Below are 21349 nucleotides of genomic sequence, written 5' to 3'. Positions count from 1 at the left end.
CATACTGGAATCTTTGCTCTTTGACTCTGTCTGAGTTGTGATCAAAGGCCACTCTGTACTGCTGTTTCAAACGCAGTTTGTTGCGCTTGAAGACATGCTCAACAGTAGAGAGGCTGACACTGTTGATACCCTCAAAATTTACATGGTCCTCACACTTTTTGAAAAACAATACACAGTGATTGGCAAAACACTAAACACACTCATATATTAAACACAGAAGTATATCATGAAGTCACTTCCTTGCAATTCCAAAGCACTGACTGTGAAAATACCACACCTTGTGAGCCATTCAGTAAACACAGCCATCAGGTGCTCAAACACGACTGCTTAATTGGAGACACACTAATCATGTTCAAGCACTATAAAAATGCAACAGGTAAGTTCACCTGTCTTACCAAAATGGAAGGAGTCAGAAGAAAAGTGAGATTGAGGGTGAGAATAATCCACAGAGGAGAAGAAGGAGATAGAGGAAGAGGAAGACCTGAAGCAGGAGGAGAACGTGTAAAGAAGAGGAACAAATTTTTCTGATGAAACACTCGTGGACCATGTCGTGAACCATGGATTGACGCTAAGGAGAGCTGGACTAAGAGTTCAGCCAAATCTAAGCAATTATACAGTTGCATCTGTCATTAGGATGTTTCAACAAGAAAACAGGTAAAAAAAACTAATCAGTCTACATTACAGTAATCTGCTGCTTATTGCATGCATTGTATCAGCACTTTGGATACCCCTTCCTGTGTCATTTTACAGTAGGTTTCATGTGGTTTTTTTTAGCATAGGATTGAGGATCGAGAACGGTGAGGACGAAGGGGGCGCATTTTCACACTAGAATAAGAGACAGAGAATAAACATGGTTTTGGCCAATAATGCCATCAGGGTCAGAGAAATTCAAGCCAACATTATTGGTGACCAAGCCATTTTCAATCATGTCCATCAGGTCTCTCTGTCAACACTGGCACACATCCTGAAAAGAAATCATGTTCAAATGAAACCACTGTATAGAAAGTCTTTAGAGTGGAACTCAGAGAGGGTCAAACGGTTGCAACATGAGTATGTGGAGGTACAGTATGTATTGTTGACTTTACTGTAACACTGTGATGTTGTATACTGCACACATGTCCTTTTGACATGTACATTGACTGTATACTGGATCTATTCGAACTACAAAATTTTGTCTCTCACTGTATTTCAGAGAGTTCAGATGGATGCTGGGGAAATCCAGCATGAATTTATCTACACAGACAAGGCAGGGTTCCACCTCACCAAAGCATGACGGAGAGGCAGAAACATCATGGGCCACAGGCCTATAATCAATGTCCTAGGGCAATGTGGGGGTTACGTCACCCATTGTGTGGCCATTACACAGGATGTGGTCCTCCTCCAACATGCCAAAATTGGCCCTTACAATACACCTCGCATACTCATATATTTAGACTGATTGAACAACAGAGTCACAGCAAGGAACCAAATACAACAGACGCAAAACATTGTCATTTGGGACAATGTGTCATTCCACCGTGCTGCTCTGGTCCAGAACTGGTTTCAACACCATCCACAGTTCACAGTCCTATACCTTCCACCATACTCTCTGTAACGGCCCTTGGGTTGAAAGAACAAGATGCTGGAGTCTCGACTCCCTTTTTATTTGATGTTGAGCATAGCAGAGCACCGTGAAAACTACAAGACAATACACAATATGTTATTTGATTTTATAGTTTTGTACAGTGCAAACAATTCATAAACATACTTTATTTAATCATTTTAATCCCGTAAAATCAGACACAAGTAATTGTCAATCCACATTATTGTAACCTTTAATTAAATATTCATATTTAAGAAATAAACAAAGTGAATAAATGCAACAACTTATTTACAAGACAACTCAACCCGCTTCACCTGCAGTAAGGGCCAAATAAACGATGTGTAACGTACCTCATTCCGCTCACCAAGGGCGTTAAAAGGAATCTTTCATTATGTAGGGACCCGTCTGCAGACACGCCGCTTTCACAGATCACGCCGTGTCTGAGCACACTCCTTGCGTTGACAGCTCGCGCTGACAGCCCGATCTCCCAACGCACCACTCCTGTGGAGGACTGATCCCACTCTCTCATAGGGCTTTTCCACCAGGCAGGAGCTGGAGCTAACTTGGAGCTAGCTCGTGTTTTGGCTCCGAGCCATTCTGTTTCCACCAACTTAGCTCCAGCTCTCGGAGCTAAAAACCAGAGCTACGCTGGCCCCACATAGCTTCTGGGCTACAGCTCAGCTCTGAAGTGGGCGGGTGGTAGGCGGGGCTATCGGCGGTCCTCCAAAAATGAAAAGCAGCCATTTTTTTAAGCTGGCGAGCGGCTGGTCACGTTAGCGCAAATCTGACAAAAAACATTTAAAAGTGAGTCCAAAGTGAGTGAAAGAAGACAGAGCAGTGGTCAGAGGAGGAGAACATTGTTTCCTGGTTCTGTGGATGTCTGAAGAAATTCAGAGGAAAGTGGGCGGAGCCCCACGGACCAAACAGAACTACAGCCATGGAGGAGCTGGTCCTGTAGAACTGTTAATAATCCTATTTCACCTGTTACTAAACTACTACCAATATTAACTTGAAATATTATTATACACCATTTACTTTAATTTATATTTGTTTATAAATAAATGAAACTATTATTAAGAACTAATATTTTCTATTCCTGGACTAAACAAGGCTCACACTTAAAAAAAAGAATTGCACACTCTATTATACACTATCTATCATATCTGAGTTACTATCTAGAAGTTTAGGTAAATACATACATGATGAACATCCAACCGTTATTAATAATATAATAAAGATCATCAGACTGATCAATAACACAGAGAACACACACATGGATTATTGTTAAAAACACCAGATCTCATCAAACTCTAAACTGTTCAAATGATTTATAAAGTAAATGTTTATTTATAAAAGTGTTGCAAAAAAATATTTTTAGAGAGAAGGAAAAAATATTTTAAGAGAACTACATTTAATGAAATATGTTAGAACAGTTAAAAAGATGAATATAACAATATCAGGTTAAATTACAGAACTGTGTAAGTGATGAAATAAAACATAAACCAGTTTAAAAAGCTTTTTAAATCATATATTGTTAGTAAATATAAGAAAGAACAGTAACAATTTTACCAACAACATGTGAAATATACATTAATGTGTATTTATGTTTAATGTGATGTATAAACTGTATATAACACTTGTGTAGATTATATATTGTTAAATAAGATAAATATTTTTGTGTGTGATATTATCTAGAGTTTTGTTTAGTTTTATTGTGATAAGTTAGATTTATATAAACTTTGCTTCAACCTTCACACTTTAGCTTAAGAATTACACAATAGTTTGTTTTTGTATTTTCTTATTGTGGAGAAATAAATAATAAATTCATATTCATTTAATGCTTCTATGCAGGAAAAAAGGAGGAAGATGTTAATACAGATGTTCTTCATGGAACAGTCAGGGACACGGTTCATGGACCAGAACCAGGACCAGGACTACGTCCATGGTCCAGAACCTCCAGCTCATGATGAAGTCCTCAGCACTGGTTGGACTGGTGTTGGTTCTGGAGCAGATAGAGGCAGACTTTGGTCCTTTCTAATGGAAAACCTACAATTATTTATAAATAAATGTTAATATATAATGAGTTGGTTTGTAAATATATTTTACTTTGTGTAAATAAAGTTATTTATGTTGTATTTTACAAGGACTTTGTTGATTGTTTAATACCTACTTGTAAACACACACGTATTTTATTTTATTCAGATCATTTAATTATTCTTTACATCCACTTTTTATAAGATAGAAACATAACCTGCTGTAACACTATTAGGTTTGTATTGTTTTATTTTAATACATTTATAGAATTGAAAAGTTCATATAATAATCACCTAATGAGGAACATTTAAATAGAATGTAATTATTTCCTCACATCAGTATTTATTTAAACCAATCAAACAGCAGCAATAGATTTAAAACACATGTTGATCAATAAGGTGTTATTGATCATTAATAACATAAGTTAAACACCATAATGACACAAACATTAAATACAGTCACAGTAGGTTCTCTGTTCAAACACAGATGAATAAATAACATCAGGACTCGTTAGTTTAACACAAACTTGTTCTGATTCTGGTTTTATTGAGTCTCAACAATGTGATCACAGATGTGCACAGTCAGCATTTAGAGCATCTATAATGATAAACAAACATATCATAATCAACTTATTGTCTTTATCTGCTGTACTTATGCAGGTGTAGTTGAAGCTAAGTAGCTTAGCAAAGGCTAACAGTAACACAGTCATTGTTAAACAATAAAAGGTCTTTGATAATTACCTGTGTTCACTAATGTCACAGATTCCCGTGACTCTGATGAAGACGTTATAGTTGTTCAGCTGAATATTTACATATGATAGGATATATTTATACCATGTCAACAGTCAAAACATGAGCTTCATTATAGGACAAGTGCTCATGGCTAAACTGTTACGTAATCAGTGACGTACTGACGTATTGAGGTGACGCAAGGACGTGGCTCCAACTTACCGCTGCTGTGGTGAAAAACCAAACCGGTTCTTCAGCTAAACAGGACTAGCTCTGAAGTAGCTCTAGCTCCAACTATAGCTCTGAACGAAAAGCCTGTGTTCTTGGTGGAAAAGCCCTCAGTGAACTGCTGGTGCTGGTCTCCATAGCCATGCTGTGGCTGATCCATCGCTGACAGCTGTTTCTCCAACTGCTTTTCCATAGAAGGAAAAATGCTACTCACCTGGGTAAACGCCCCTTTTGATCCCCCCTGCACAAGTAAGCCTGCTGCTGGGTCCTAAAACCCATGGTGTTTAGTAGCACTGACAAGGAATCCTGATGCCCAGTGGAGACAACAGGTCACTGCAGAGATGAGTTGTCTTAAACACATGAAATTGAGAGTCTGAACATATGAGAAACAAGTCCAAACTACATCCAGAAAAAAACCCAGTGTTTAAGATTCTCCTTTTCTTAACCCTTTAAAAAAATTATTCTCTGCATGGCGGTGGAAGGTTTACAATCCCCTCACTCAGGCCATGGATGACACGTGTGACCAAGTCAGCGCTGTAGCTGGTCCAGGGTGGATTCGACATTCAAGGCGGTTCTTCTAACGTTGTCTGGCCAATGAGGATATTTCCTGTGATGTTGATGAAATTTTCTGGCCAGATCCAGCTTGGCCAAGAGATAATGTCTAGCATTTTCTGTTTTATTTATCAGATTTTTTTATTTTATTTATTATTTATTTATTTTTAACCTGTACTGGATACAATATTTTATGTTGTTGTTTGCTGGGTTACAGTAATGTGTTACACACATTACTGTAGACATGTTTTGTTGTGATTCTCCATGTTAACTGATTTAGGTGTTTGGTGAGAAATATTGTCTGCAGCATTGGTTTTGTCAAGTGTTTTGGTGAATTTATTGTATATTTGCACTTTCTCTGTGTAATACAGGACTCCAACCAATGAGAAGTGTTTAAGGTTGAGAACAGCAGTTTAACTGGTTCAGACAGATTAAGTAATATGAAACTTGTGTGTTTCATAAGGTGACAAAATACGTTTTTATAAATTAGTGTATAGTTTTGACAAGAGTATTTACTTTAGCAAAGGGTCTGAGGTGTTCTGCTATTTGGGTGTTTTTTGTGCTGGGTGTGTGCATATCTAATTATATATTGACAATTACAGTCTCTTGGTGTGGGGAAAGACTGCTCAATTCTATAAAATTATCCATGGAATACTAGGCCTACAAACAGTTAAACTAACCCTCCATTACAATACAATTTACTGAAACATATGTTTACTTACAGTATACTGTGGTACAATATATAGTATAGTCATACAGTAATTGCTGTCAACATTTACATACTGTAATGTCAAAAAAGGTTCCCTTCTCTATTTCTTCAGATTATGGTGGACACAGTGAATCTACTGTTTGGTTGTCCAGCCTCCCTCATGATCATATATTACTGCTCTTTGTCTTTGACAAACTCCTCCTCTCAGATTTCTAAACATTGTAACACAATGCTGTGTTCTGTGAACTGGCCTGTACATGTTCCCTCACATCATTAGCTACATGCGTGATCAATTTTGTGTTCAACCGGTGACACCTCTGTTTTAATTGCGTTGTCACCAGTGCTCACTATTATGCAATACAGGTGCATCACAATGGAAATGTGTTGGCGATCAGTGGTTTCAGGCAACTGAGCATTTATTTCAGCCAATAGGGTTTAGTGTTTAAGCAATTGAGAAAAGACTGTAAAGCAGGTGATCCAATGTAAATCCCCTTCGTGTTCATGTTGTGTATCTTTCCAGGAAGAGAAACTCTAAGTGGTTTTGTGGCTTTACAAACCAAGCTCTTCCTCCTCCTCATCATCAGTTATCGATCGCTCTCTATTTTTAGCCTCAGCTCACACCTGAGAGATGATGTGTGAGGAAGAGGAGCAGCTCAGAATCAGCTGCTTTTCAGCTGAAAACATTTAATCACAGTCATCGTCCAATAACGTCAACATCTGAGTCACAACACAATCTGTGACACACATCCCAGCCTGGATGTTTGTGCTAAGTCAGCAGATCTTAGAGGATTCAAACCTTCACCCTTCAGCAACAATGTCTGTGGAAGGTGGTTATAAATAAACTCCATCATTCCTTTAGATCCCAGAGAGCTCAGACTGTCACGTGCACGCCGCTCATCACGTGACCAGTGCTCATGTTGATCTGAAAGTGTGCATTTCATAAAAAGTGTGTGTGTGTCTGTGTAGCATCTCACAGATCAAACACAGTTCCTCCTAATTAGAACCCATGGGATCTCAGCCTACACTGATCAGTGCTCTCACACACACACACACACACACACACACACACACACACACACACACACACACACACACACACACACACACACACAGTTACCTGCTTTCTTCTCTTCAGGCTGTGGATTTAATGAATCTGCAGTGAAACTTAGACGGTCGTTGGATGCAGGAAGGTTGGATAATGTTTTTATAATGTTGGATGATGTTAGTAACGTTGGAGGAGTGTTGGATAACAGTAACATTGGATACAGTTAGTCACGTTGGATGGTATTAAATGATGTTGGATGAAGTTGGATGATGATCTTTCTCTCTGCAGAGATGATGCTGGTCTCAGCGAGCGTCCTGATTGGCTTACTGTTGCTTGGCAATGGTGGGGCGCTCCTCCGTCTCCGTGATGACGTTGAGCAGCGCTCCGCCTTCTCCGTTGCCCGTAGCAACAGCATGGAGGGAGGAGCCAGGATGACGGTGACCTTTGACACCGTGTACGTGAACATCGGAGGAGACTTCCTGGTGAAGAGTGGAACGTTCCACTGTCGAATCCCTGGAGCGTACTACTTCTCCTTCACCGTGGGGAAGTTCCCTGGTAGAGACCTGTCCGTCATGTTAATGAAGAACAGGAACGAGGTCCAGGCCATCGTCTATGAGGAGAACTCTGGAGAGGAGAGGAAGGTCTGTCACACTAAAAAACAGGAAGTCACACAGCATGTCACACTAGGCTAGTTCTAGATGATCCAGATGGACATAGTTTTAAAAGCCAACTGCAGACACGCGGTGCATGCTGGGTAGATTTCTGTCCGACTTGTTCTAGACTCGCTCTGACGTCACAGGCACAGAAAGCTGGTGAGACCCAATGAGACCAGCCGCTGCAGAGGCTACGTGGCCCCGTGCATGACGTCAGCGGAGAACTGACAGATGATTGGATCAGAGTTCAGTGACAAAAAGATATGAAACGCCTAATTTAATAAATACATGTCATAAATACATGTCTGTATTACCATCATGAACACTAACAATCTCCTGAGTTTAGAACTATGAGTCATCACATTTCATGATCCCCACAACAACAACAAAAAAGAAAAAATAAACGAACGAAACGACAATATACATCTATCATCTGTCTATCTATCTATACATCTATCTATCTATACATCTATCTATCTATCTATCTATCTATCTATACATCTATCTATCTATACATCTATCATCTGTCTATCTATCTATACATCTATCTATACATCTATACATCTATCATCTGTCTATCTATCTATACATCTATCTATACATCTATACATCTATCATCTGTCTATCTATCTATACATCTATCTATCTATACATCTATCTATCTATACATCTATCTATCTATCTATACATCTATCATCTGTCTATCTATCTATACATCTATCTATACATCTATCTATCTATACATCTATCTATCTATCTATCTATACATCTATCATCTGTCTATCTATACATCTATCTATACATCTATCTATCTATACATATATCTATCTATACATCTATCTATCTATCTATCTATCTATCTATACATCTATCTATACATCTATCTATCTATACATCTATCTATCTATCTATACATCTATCATCTGTCTATCTATCTATACATCTATCTATCTATCTATCTATCTATACATCTATCATCTGTCTATCTATACATCTATCTATACATCTATACATCTATCATCTGTCTATCTATCTATCTATCTATCTATCTATACATCTATCTATCTATACATCTATCATCTGTCTATCTATCTATACATCTATCTATACATCTATACATCTATCATCTGTCTATCTATCTATACATCTATCTATACATCTATACATCTATCATCTGTCTATCTATCTATACATCTATCTATCTATACATCTATCTATCTATACATCTATCTATCTATCTATACATCTATCATCTGTCTATCTATCTATACATCTATCTATACATCTATCTATCTATACATCTATCTATCTATCTATCTATACATCTATCATCTGTCTATCTATACATCTATCTATACATCTATCTATCTATACATATATCTATCTATACATCTATCTATCTATCTATCTATCTATCTATCTATACATCTATCTATACATCTATCTATCTATACATCTATCTATCTATCTATACATCTATCTATCTATCTATCTATCTATACATCTATCATCTGTCTATCTATACATCTATCTATACATCTATCTATCTATACATATATCTATCTATACATCTATCTATCTATACATCTATCTATACATATATCTATCTATACATCTATCTATCTATACATATATCTATCTATACATCTATCTATCTATCTATCTATCTATACATCTATCTATACATCTATCTATCTATACATATATCTATCTATACATCTATCTATCTATCTATCTATCTATACATCTATCATCTGTCTATCTATCTATACATCTATCTATACATCTATCTATACATCTATCTATCTATCTATCTATCTATCTATCTATCTATCTATCTATCTATCTATCTATCTATCTATACATCTATCTATACATCTATCTATCTATACATATATCTATCTATACATCTATCTATACATCTATCTATTTATCTATCTATACATCTATCTATCTATCTATCTATCTATCTATCTATCTATACATATATTTATCTATACATCTATCTATCTATCTATCTATACATCTATCATCTGTCTATCTATCTATACATCTATCTATCTATACATCTATCATCTGTCTATCTATCTATACATCTATCTATCTATACATCTATCTATACATCTATCTATCTATCTATCTATCTATCTATCTATCTATCTATCTATACATCTATCTATACATCTATCTATACATCTATCTATCAATACATCTATCTATCTATCTATCTATCTATCTATCTATCTATCTATCTATCTATCTATCTATCTATCTATCTATCTATACATCTATCTATACATCTATCTATCTATACATATATTTATCTATACATCTATCTATCTATCTATCTATACATCTATCTATCTATACATCTATCATCTGTCTATCTATCTATACATCTATCTATCTATACATATATCTATCTATACATCTATCTATCTATACATCTATCTATCTATCTATCTATCTATACATCTATCTATACATCTATCTATACATCTATCTATCTATCTATCTATACATCTATCTATCTATACATCTATCTATACATCTATCTATCTATCTATCTATCTATCTATCTATCTATACATCTATCTCTCTATCTCTCTATCTATCTATCTATACATCTATATATCTATACATCTATCTATCTATCTATCTATCTATCTATCTATCTATCTATCTATCTATTTATCTATACATCTATCTATCTATCTATACATCTATCTCTCTATCTCTCTATCTATCTATCTATACATCTATCTCTCTATCTATCTATCTATCTATCTATACATCTATCTATCTATCTATCTATACATCTATATATCTATACATCTATCTATCTATCTATACATCTATCTATCTATCTATCTATCTATCTATCTATCTATCTATCTATACATCTATATATCTATACATCTATCTATCTATCTATACATCTATCTATCTATCTATTTATCTATACATCTATCTCTCTATCTCTCTATCTATCTATCTATCTATCTATACATCTATCTATCTATCTATCTATCTATACATCTATCTATCTATCTATCTATCTATCTATCTATCTATCTATACATCTATCTATACATCTATCTATACATCTATCTATCTATACATCTATCTATCTATCTATCTATCTATCTATCTATCTATCTATCTATCTATACATCTATCTATCTATCTATTTATCTATACATCTATCTCTCTATCTCTCTATCTATCTATCTATCTATCTATACATCTATCTATCTATCTATCTATCTATCTATACATCTATATATCTATACATCTATCTATCTATCTATACATCTATCTATCTATCTATCTATCTATCTATACATCTATCTATCTATCTATCTATCTATCTATCTATCTATCTATACATCTATATATCTATACATCTATCTATCTATCTATCTATCTATCTATCTATCTATCTATCTATCTATCTATCTATCTATCTATCTATACATCTATATATCTATACATCTATCTATCTATCTCTACATCTATCTATCTATCTCTACATCTATCTCTACATCTATCTATCTATCTATCTCTACATCTATCTATCTATCTATCTATACATCTATCTATCTATCTATCTATCTATACATCTATATATCTATACATCTATCTATCTATCTCTACATCTATCTATCTATCTCTACATCTATCTCTCTATCTATCTATCTATCTATCTATACATCTATCTATCTATCTATCTATCTATACATCTATCTATCTATCTATCTATCTATCTATCTATCTATCTATCTATCTATCTATCTATCTATCTAGCTATACATCTATATATCTATACATCTATCTATCTATCTCTACATCTATCTATCTATCTCTACATCTATCTCTACATCTATCTATCTATCTATCTCTACATCTATCTATCTATCTATCTATACATCTATATAACTATACATCTATCTATCTATCTATACATCTATCTCTCTATCTATCTATCTATCTATCTATACATCTATCTATCTATCTATCTATCTATCTATACATCTATATATCTATACATCTATCTATCTATCTATACATCTATCTATCTATCTATCTATCTATACATCTATATATCTATACATCTATCTATCTATCTATACATCTATCTATCTATCTATCTATCTATCTATCTATCTATCTATACATCTATCTATCTATCTATTTATCTATACATCTATCTCTCTATCTCTCTATCTATCTATCTATCTATCTATACATCTATCTATCTATCTATCTATCTATCTATACATCTATATATCTATACATCTATCTATCTATCTCTACATCTATCTATCTATATATCTCTACATCTATCTCTACATCTATCTATACATCTATTTATCTATCTATCTATACATCTATATATCTATACATATATCTATCTTATATGATTATGATTATTAAAGTAATACAAAGTTGTGCTATGGTTATTTATAAATCCCAAATACCACAGCACACCTTCTCCATTCATGTCATAATGTAATGTTGTACATTTGTTGATCTCTGACAAGTTTTCATGTGTATTTCATGACGTAATGTTGGATTAATAATAAAGCTTAACTCTATAGTTTATATTCTACATCATTCCAAACATCAGATCAGTAACTTTATCCTGATAAAACGGTTTGTAAACACTAATTAATTTAGGATTAAACTGATTTAATTTAATCGTATTATTTAATTTATTTATTTAGTCTTTTTCGTTGCGCTTTGATACGTCACATCTAAGCTCCTCCCCTTTGTGCTCAGAGCTGCTCCAAGTGATATGAGTTGTCAGATTTGTAGCCCCGCCCCTGTTGCGCCGTCTACTCTCGCCCATCAATCAGGAGAGACACAGCTTACAATAAAAGACAGGAAGTTACAGCATGTCACAGTAAAAGACAGGAAGTTACACATCATATCACAATAAAAGACAGGAAGTTACAGCATGTCACAGTAAAAGACAGGAAGTTACACATCATATCACAATAAAAGACAGGAAGTTACAGCATGTCACAGTAAAAGACAGGAAGTTACAGCATGTCACAGTAAAAGACAGGAAGTTACACATCATATCACAATAAAAGACAGGAAGTTACAGCATGTCACAGTAAAAGACAGGAAGTTACACATCATATCACAATAAAAGACAGGAAGTTACAGCATGTCACAGTAAAAGACAGGAAGTTACAGCATGTCACAGTAAAAGACAGGAAGTTACAGCATGTCACAGTAAAAGACACAAAGTTACACATCATATCACAATAAAAGAGTGAGTCACGTTATTGTGATGCATGTTATTATTTTTATTTATTATATAATGATTTATTTAGATAAATGTGTTTTTTAGGTCCAGAGTCAGAGTGTGATGCTGCAGCTTGACTTTGGCGACACGGTATGGCTTCGTCTCCATGGCGACCCTCGCTACGCGCTCTACAGCAACAGCGGACACTTCACCACCTTTAACGGTTACCTGATTTACCCCGACACCTACGGATACCAAACGCTGAGTCAGCAGGAGGAGGAGGAGCAGGAGGAGGAGGAGGAGGAGGACCAGAGGTCGGCCTTCTCCGTCGGTCGCACGCAGAGCATCGTGGGTGTAGACCAGGTGGGACTTCCTGCTCACCGACCAATCAGCTTTGACACAGCGCTGGTGAACATTGGTTCAGACTTCCATGTGATGAGGGGCGTGTTTACGTGCCGCGTACCCGGGGCCTACTTCTTCTCCTTCAACGTGGGGAAGCTTCCAGAGAAGACGCTGTCTGTGAAGCTGATGAAGAACCGTCTGGAGGTGCAGACGATGATCTATGACGACGGCCAGGAGAGGGCGCTGCAGAGCCAGAGTCTGATGCTGATGCTGAAGGTTGGAGACGTGGTTTGGCTCTACTCCCACCAGAGGGACGGCTTTGGAGCCTACAGCAACCACGCCAAGTACATCACCTTCACCGGCTTCATGGTCTACCCTGACATCCCTCAGGAACCAAGCCATCCTAGTGCTCCCAACGCATCCAACGCTCCCAACGCATCCAACGCTCCCAACGCATCCATCGCTCCCAACGCATCCGACTCCAGTGGTAACCAATCACACGCGGAGCAGAAACCCTAACTACTGCTGACTCATCACAAACTAAACTCTGAACATTTCACCTGAAACATTCCTGAAGTTCTAAACGTTAATATAATCTTCACGTGTTCTCCAATGTTCCCTGATGTTCTCCATGTTCATGATGTTGTGAATGTTCCCACTAGTGCTGTGCGATATGGAGGAAATATAGACTTATGTCCTGAAAACAATATATATATATATATATATATTACCATACAGTATTGCTATTCATTATGTATTTTATTATATATAAAAATAGTTCCTATAAATAAATTGCTGATAAGGCCTTTTCCTAGTTCTCAGCACCTTTAGGATTTTACAACCAATTTCTGCGATTGTTTTTTTTTCTTTTTTTGATTGTTACGGTCAAAACGCCTGATTTTTTAGCAGCTTTTTCCAAATATTGTTTCAAAAGTTGTGACTAATCTACTTATTTATATAATAAGGCTTATTTTCTATAACTTTGCATAAACTGGTAATTTTCCCCAAAATACTGATTGTTTTTCACTTATTTCATATCAATACAGAAAAGATTCACAACAATTTACCAAGATAAGGATAATTTCCATCACAGTGTAAATATTTAGTATTACAGTGTTTGTGAGGGTTTTTAATAGTAAAAAATATCCCAAAACTAATGGTACTTTTCCTTTAAGAATCTTCTCAATGAAGGAATATTAGTGACTTTTGCTACATTTACTGCTGTCACATGTTCTGATTTGTAAATGTGTGGAAATGCCACCAGGGGGCGCAAAGCCCAACAATAATGTCCACTGCTATGGTTTTAAACCGTACCTGTAGTGAATTTGACTCCATCACAGATCATATATGAATGTTTGGTTTTATTCTTTAAAAGGAAATAAATTAACACTAACATTAGTGAGACACGTTTATCTTGGAAGTCATTATGGCTGTAGTGACACAGTTTGTAACTAGACTAATTGATGACCCAATGTGGGCGTCTCTAAACTAAACACTTAACACTTATGTTTGGTGTTAAATTATGTAGAATTAGTCTGATCTGACCAGTGGGCGTGGCTTCAGTAGCTGATGGTGGCGACACAAGGACCAGCTGCTCCTCTAACGCTGCTGTAAACAAGAATCTCTGGGTGACGCTAACATGCTACTGCTAAGTAGCATGTTAGCCTGCTAGCTTTATCTTACTTTAGCTTCAGAAACACACACATTAAATTAGACAGAAGGTTATATATCACACTATATACACATCATTGTATCACAGCATTTGTTCCGTCAGTGGTGAAACGTGTGAAACTCGTATGTTTGCTGATTCTCTCCAAAGTGAAGTTCTCTGTGTTTGTGACTCTTCTGGTTCCAGTTATTCTCACACTTACTGACAGAGATCAACGTGCACTATTCCAGCTGGTGTCTGTAGGGGGACAGAACGCCCAGGGGTCAAGGGTCAGGGGTCTCTCAGGGTGAAGAAGCTGCTCTTAAATCCTGTCTGTGTTCCACTGCATGGATGTTACACTGTCTAGCTATTAAAGATCTGCTATGTGGTGTGTGTGTGTGTGTGTGTGTGTGCTGCCTCAGTCCCCCCACACATACATAAGAAATAAAGTCATCTATAAACAAAGAACACAGACATATAAAGAATAGATCTGTTCACATATTACAGATGGTAAATATTCTTCTGAGACTGTAGCAACCAGTGCCACATGTTTAGATTAGCTTAGGACAGCTGATTATTTTCAGCAAGATCATGGGGGCGGAGCTATGTGATGGTTGAAGGTTCTGATCTTGAATGTGGATTTAAACTTGTAAACTCAAAAGACAGGGTTCGTGTTTTCACACCACGTTTTATTTCTCCGTCATTAAACCACCAGGTAACAACCTCCCTCTTTCTAAAAAGGAAAATGAATTAAAATATTTTGACTGATAAAACATCCAGTCATTATGAACAAAATATTTGTCATCACACAGACAACAGTAAACAAAAGAAATGTATCACAGACACCTTGACATTCAGTGCTTGTGATTTAGCTTCTGACCTGTTTGATTTTTTTTAGCCTGCAGGAACTTTTTAATGCTTCTTATTTTTAACCTGAGTCTCTGCATCAAACAGTGAATGATTATCAGTAACACAGATCAATGGAAGAGTTCAGATCAGTTTTACCAGAGTTCAGAGTACAATGTAGCCAAAAACATTGCATTATCAATATCATCTGACATAGCAAGCATTTCTGTTGCTAACGTACGTCTCACTACACGTCTGATTTTCTTAGAATATCAAAACAAAGGAGAAAACCTTCCTGTTTTTCCCATGAGGGCGATTAAAGCCTCTCCCTGTGAACCTCCGTCCAGAAGATTGCCCAGTGAAGCGCTGGTGATGGATGTGATGCTTCCCAGCCTTACTTGCTGCTTCCTGTCAGACAGGAAGTTGGTGATCCACTGACAGGTGGAGGCCGGCACTGTGAGCTGGGTGAGTTTCTGGTGAAGGATGTCCAGGATGATGGTGTTGAACGCAGAGCTGAAATCCACAAACAGGATCCTAGCGTAGGTCCCTGGGGAGTGGAGGTGATGCAGGATGTAGTTCAGACCCATGTTGACTACATCCTCTACTGACCTGTTTGCAAACTGCAGGGGGTCCATCAGGGGTCTTGTGATGTCCTTCTGATGCACATGTGGGATAATCTTTTTGTAACTCATGAATATTTACTTCTTCAAAACCTCTCACTACCAGGTGGACTTTGTGAACAATACCATTAGAAGTTTCTTTCATTGTACAAATCCATCGAGTGGAAACACATTTTTGACCCTTGTCTGTGAACTCTTCATAAACATCATTATTTCTCCAGTTTTCTGTCTCTTGCTGTGGTAACGAGTACATCAGCATCTGTTTCATCACATTCAATATAGAGGTTATCAAACTGTGACATGTCTAATGTTTGTAGTTGTAGTTAATACAACAGGTCCTCTTCCACTCCGTACAGTCTACTCGTTTGTAGTACACTTTGTCTCCTTTCTCATACTTTCATCTTTGTGAAAGTTCTACAAGGAAGCATTTAACGCTGCCAAGTCTTGCCTTAATCTAGCAAGAGTAGAGTCCTCTAGAGCAGGTAGTGTTTCTACAAAAACAGGAGGACTATAACCATGCACACTGATCATGCTATTTTTGGCCATAAGAGCCCAGAATAAAGCAGTTTAGCAACCACGCCCACTTTCTTTTTTAACTTCAAAAGGATTTCAGTGAAGTGTGAAGTAGTCGATGATGTGTAGGTACTAGTGTTGTGATGGTCCAGACCGGTCTTGGTCTCGAGACCAAATTTTAAAGGTCTTGGTCTCGTCTCGGACTCTGGATTTTCCGTCAAGACCGTTAGAGACCAGCACTAATTCCAGCTATTTTTAAACTTTTTTATAATGTGATAATAACACGGAGAAGAACGGGATAAAACAATCCTTTATTCATTATTTAATCCACCCTGTTATAATGACCACAACCTTCCTTAATGTGACTGAGTGACGTGTGTGACACTCATACCTACGTGTCAGGTTGGACCGTGGAGAGCAAAGGAGATATGAACTAATCACTGGTAAAAATCTCAGTAAAACTCCAGAAAACAATCACCAGTAATAAATATTATCTCCCTGGTAAAGACAGTAGCTCTAATAACTGGTAAAATGATAAACTGATGATATTACAGCCTGTGAAGGCTGGATAGGGGACGCACTTACTCTGCTTCTGGGTCCTAGTGCCAGCCAAGCGGTGAAGCCTGTTCAATTTACTGTGTTTACTGAGGTCTGTGTGTGTTTAATAAGTGTGTGTGTGTTTATAAGTCTGTGTGTGTTTAATAAGTCTGTGTGTGTGTTTAATAAGTCTGTGTGTGTTTAATAAGTGTGTGTGTGTTTAATAAGTCTGTGTGTGTGTTTAATAAGTCTGTGTGTGTTTAATAAGTCTGTGTGTGTTTAATAAGTCTGTGTGTGTTTAATAAGTCTGTGTGTGTTTAATAAGTGTGTGTGTGTGTTTAATAAGTCTGTGTGTGTTTAATAAGTCTGTGTGTGTTTAATAAGTCTGTGTGTGTTTAATAAGTGTGTGTGTGTGTGTTTAATAAGTCAGTGTGTGTTTAATAAGTGTGTGTGTGTTTAATAAGTCTGTGTGTGTTTAATAAGTCTGTGTGTGTTTAATAAGTGTGTGTGTTTAATAAGTGTGTGTGTTTAATAAGTATGTGTGTGTGTTTAATAAGTCTGTGTGTGTTTAATAAGTATGTGTGTGTGTTTAATAAGTCTGTGTGTGTTTAATAAGTCTGTGTGTGTTTAATAAGTGTGTGTGTGTGTTTAATAAGTCTGTGTGTGTTTAATAAGTCTGTGTGTGTTTAATAAGTGTGTGTGTGTTTAATAAGTCTGTGTGTGTTTATTAAGTCTGTGTGTGTTTAATAAGTCTGTGTGTGTTTAATAAGTCAGTGTGTGTTTAATAAGTGTGTGTGTGTTTAATAAGTGTGTGTGTGTGTTTAATAAGTCTGTGTGTGTTTAATAAGTCTGTGTGTGTTTAATAAGTCTGTGTGTGTTTAATAAGTCTGTGTGTGTTTAATAAGTGTGTGTGTGTTTAATAAGTCTGTGTGTGTTTAATAAGTGTGTGTGTGTTTAATAAGTCTGTGTGTGTTTATTAAGTCTGTGTGTGTTTTATAAGTCTGTGTGTGTTTAATATGTCTGTGTGTGTTTAATAAGTCTGTGTGTGTTTAATAAGTGTGTGTGTGTGTTTAATAAGTCTGTGTGTGTTTAATAAGTGTGTGTGTGTTTAATAAGTCTGTGTGTGTTTATTAAGTCTGTGTGTGTTTAATAAGTCTGTGTGTGTTTAATAAGTGTGTGTGTGTTTAATAAGTCAGTGTGTGTTTAATAAGTCAGTGTGTTTAATAAGTGTGTGTGTTTAATAAGTATGTGTGTGTGTTTAATAAGTCTGTGTGTGTTTAATAAGTCTGTGTGTGTTTAATACGTGTGTGTGTGTTTAATAAGTGTGTGTGTTTAATAAGTCTGTGTGTGTTTAATAAGTGTGTGTGTGTTTAATAAGTCTGTGTGTGTTTAATAAGTGTGTGTGTGTTTAATAAGTGTGTGTGTGTTTAATAAGTGTGTGTGTGTTTAATAAGTGTGTGTGTGTTTAATAAGTGTGTGTGTGTTTAATAAGTCTGTGTGTGTTTAATAAGTCTGTGTGTGTTTAATAAGTCTGTGTGTGTTTAATAAGTGTGTGTGTGTTTAATAAGTGTGTGTGTGTTTAATAAGTCTGTGTGTGTTTAATAAGTCAGTGTGTGTTTAATAAGTGTGTGTGTGTTTAATAAGTCTGTGTGTGTTTAATAAGTGTGTGTGTGTTTAATAAGTGTGTGTGTTTAATAAGTGTGTGTGTGTTTAATAAGTCTGTGTGTGTTTAATAAGTCTGTGTGTGTTTAATAAGTGTGTGTGTGTGTTTAATAAGTGTGTGTGTGTTTAATAAGTGTGTGTGTGTTTAATAAGTCTGTGTGTGTTTAATAAGTCTGTGTGTGTTTAATAAGTGTGTGTGTGTTTAATAAGTGTGTGTGTTTAATAAGTATGTGTGTGTGTTTAATAAGTCTGTGTGTGTTTAATAAGTCTGTGTGTGTTTATAAGTGTGTGTGTGTTTAATAAGTGTGTGTGTGTTTAATAAGTGTGTGTGTTTAATAAGTATGTGTGTGTGTTTAATAAGTCTGTGTGTGTTTAATAAGTCAGTGTGTGTTTAATAAGTGTGTGTGTGTTTAATAAGTCAGTGTGTGTTTAATAAGTCTGTGTGTGTGTTTAATAAGTCAGTGTGTGTTTAATAAGTCAGTGTGTGTTTAATAAGTCTGTGTGTGTTTAATAAGTGTGTGTGTGTGTTTAATAAGTCTGTGTGTGTTTAATAAGTGTGTGTGTGTTTAATAAGTCAGTGTGTTTAATAAGTCTGTGTGTGTTTAATAAGTCAGTGTGTGTTTAATAAGTCTGTGTGTGTTTAATAAGTGTGTGTGTGTTTAATAAGTGTGTGTGTTTAATAAGTCTGTGTGTGTGTTTAATAAGTCTGTGTGTGTTTAATAAGTCTGTGTGTGTTTAATAAGTCTGTGTGTGTTTAATAAGTCAGTGTGTGTGTTTAATAAGTCTGTGTGTGTTTAATAAGTCTGTGTGTGTTTAATAAGTGTGTGTGTGTGTTTAATAAGTCTGTGTGTGTTTAATAAGTCTGTGTGTGTTTAATAAGTCTGTGTGTGTTTAATAAGTCTGTGTGTGTTTAATAAGTCTACATGTTTATGTCTCTGTCCATTCACTCTTTTCATTATATTCATGTATTTTAAGGCTTTATTACATAATATCAGCTGTCGTCCAGGCCGCCGCCATCTTGGATTATGTCGTCACCAGTGAGTCATCACCACAGAGTTACACTATCACAGAATGAGTCAAATAACTGTAAAGAGGTTTAATATTAGTCTATTTTATTTATAAAGTGGTGTTTATTTGTGTCTTTAGACTTTAATTACATTAATGTATATAATATGTTCCCCACAATATAAACAGGTTCACAATATAATTATTTATATAGTTTCTGTTTCCACTGTATCCACAATAATAATAATAATTCTCAACTATAACTATTGATTAATTTGTCACATGACTGTTCCAGAGTTTGTTTTATTTAGTTTCACATCTACCTGTAGATCTATGTTTTTTACACTGATGACAACTTGTTTGTAGTTTTATTACAGTTGGAAACCTTTGTTAATGAATATCCTATAGTTATATTACAGTAACTAAATTAAACTATATCAACTAAGTGAATTAATAAAAATAACCTGTTAAAGGCTTTTTCAAACTAAAACATATCTTATTAAATCTCTGACCTGTTAAACCTGAACAACTCAAAGAATCAGAATCAGAATCATTATTTCTTGGCAGAAATACTTTTAAACACTTGCTGTACATTCAGCTGACATAAAAATATTGTTTTCAAATATGTAGAATAATTGTGAATTTATCAGTAGTAGTTTTAATATTTTAGTTAATTTTTTCCAGGCACCTTTTTTGTCCGTCAAATGTATTTAAAATAAACTAAAATTAAAGAGAGAATGTGTTTTAACTGTCGAACCTTGTCATAATTTTATTTATTAATAGATTTTTTTAAATTGAAAAAAATAATGTTTATGGTCTCGGTGCATTCTGGTCTCGGGCAAGTCTTGGTCTCGGATCGTGTGGTCTTGAACACAACACTAGTAGGTACCATACACCAGGTTGCAGCTCATGCAGATCCATAGCCACCTCTCATTGTACTCTGAGGATGAAGGTAGACCAACTGCAGGCTTGGGTTAGCTTGACCTCACAGTCATGAATGATCTCCTGCAAAATGACTGGGCAGTCCTTGTCAGTATTTCCAGAGCTCTGGATGAACCTTTGTAACCGGTCTGCAGAGGTGTGTCCAAACTGTTTGTGTAGCTTCAGGAGAACCTTTTGTTTTTCCTTTTTTGACATCTCTACTGTAACGATGAGGACTTTGTGGTGTGTGCACGGACACAAATAAAGAGAGGTAGCTGGATGGAGTTTGCTTAACTTAGTATTCGTTAGAATCCATACACAGGCACATGTGTAGCTCATCCACGCTCGCACACGTCTTGTTCTGATGCGTCTTTTTGTTGCTCCTCTTTCTTACGCGTGCGCACACACAGGCATGATGCATTCAAAGACAGCACAGTGATCCGTTACAAATGTTTCTGTAAACATTA

At 35.8% G+C, this 21349-nt stretch overlaps 1 protein-coding gene across 2 annotated transcripts in view; it reads left to right on the top strand.

The window, feature by feature from the left end:
• Nucleotides 1–15167, top strand: part of c1qtnf4 (C1q and TNF related 4) — a 29113-nt gene extending 13946 nt beyond the window's left edge. For both annotated transcript variants that reach the window (XM_028442259.1, XM_028442266.1), the window contains 2 exons: nucleotides 7167–7519; nucleotides 12894–15167. In XM_028442259.1, the coding sequence (XP_028298060.1) occupies nucleotides 7169–7519; nucleotides 12894–13649 (1107 nt within the window). In that variant the 5' untranslated portion in view covers nucleotides 7167–7168 and the 3' untranslated portion in view covers nucleotides 13650–15167. The remainder of the gene's footprint in view (nucleotides 1–7166; nucleotides 7520–12893) is intronic.
• Nucleotides 15168–21349: the final 6182 nt, after the last annotated feature.

Source organism: Gouania willdenowi, chromosome 3, assembly GCF_900634775.1.
Source record: "Gouania willdenowi chromosome 3, fGouWil2.1, whole genome shotgun sequence".
In the NCBI taxonomy this organism is placed as follows: domain Eukaryota; kingdom Metazoa; phylum Chordata; class Actinopteri; order Blenniiformes; family Gobiesocidae; genus Gouania; species Gouania willdenowi.
The sequence above is the reverse complement of the archived record's forward strand: the minus strand, read 5'-3'. Positions and strand labels throughout refer to the sequence as shown.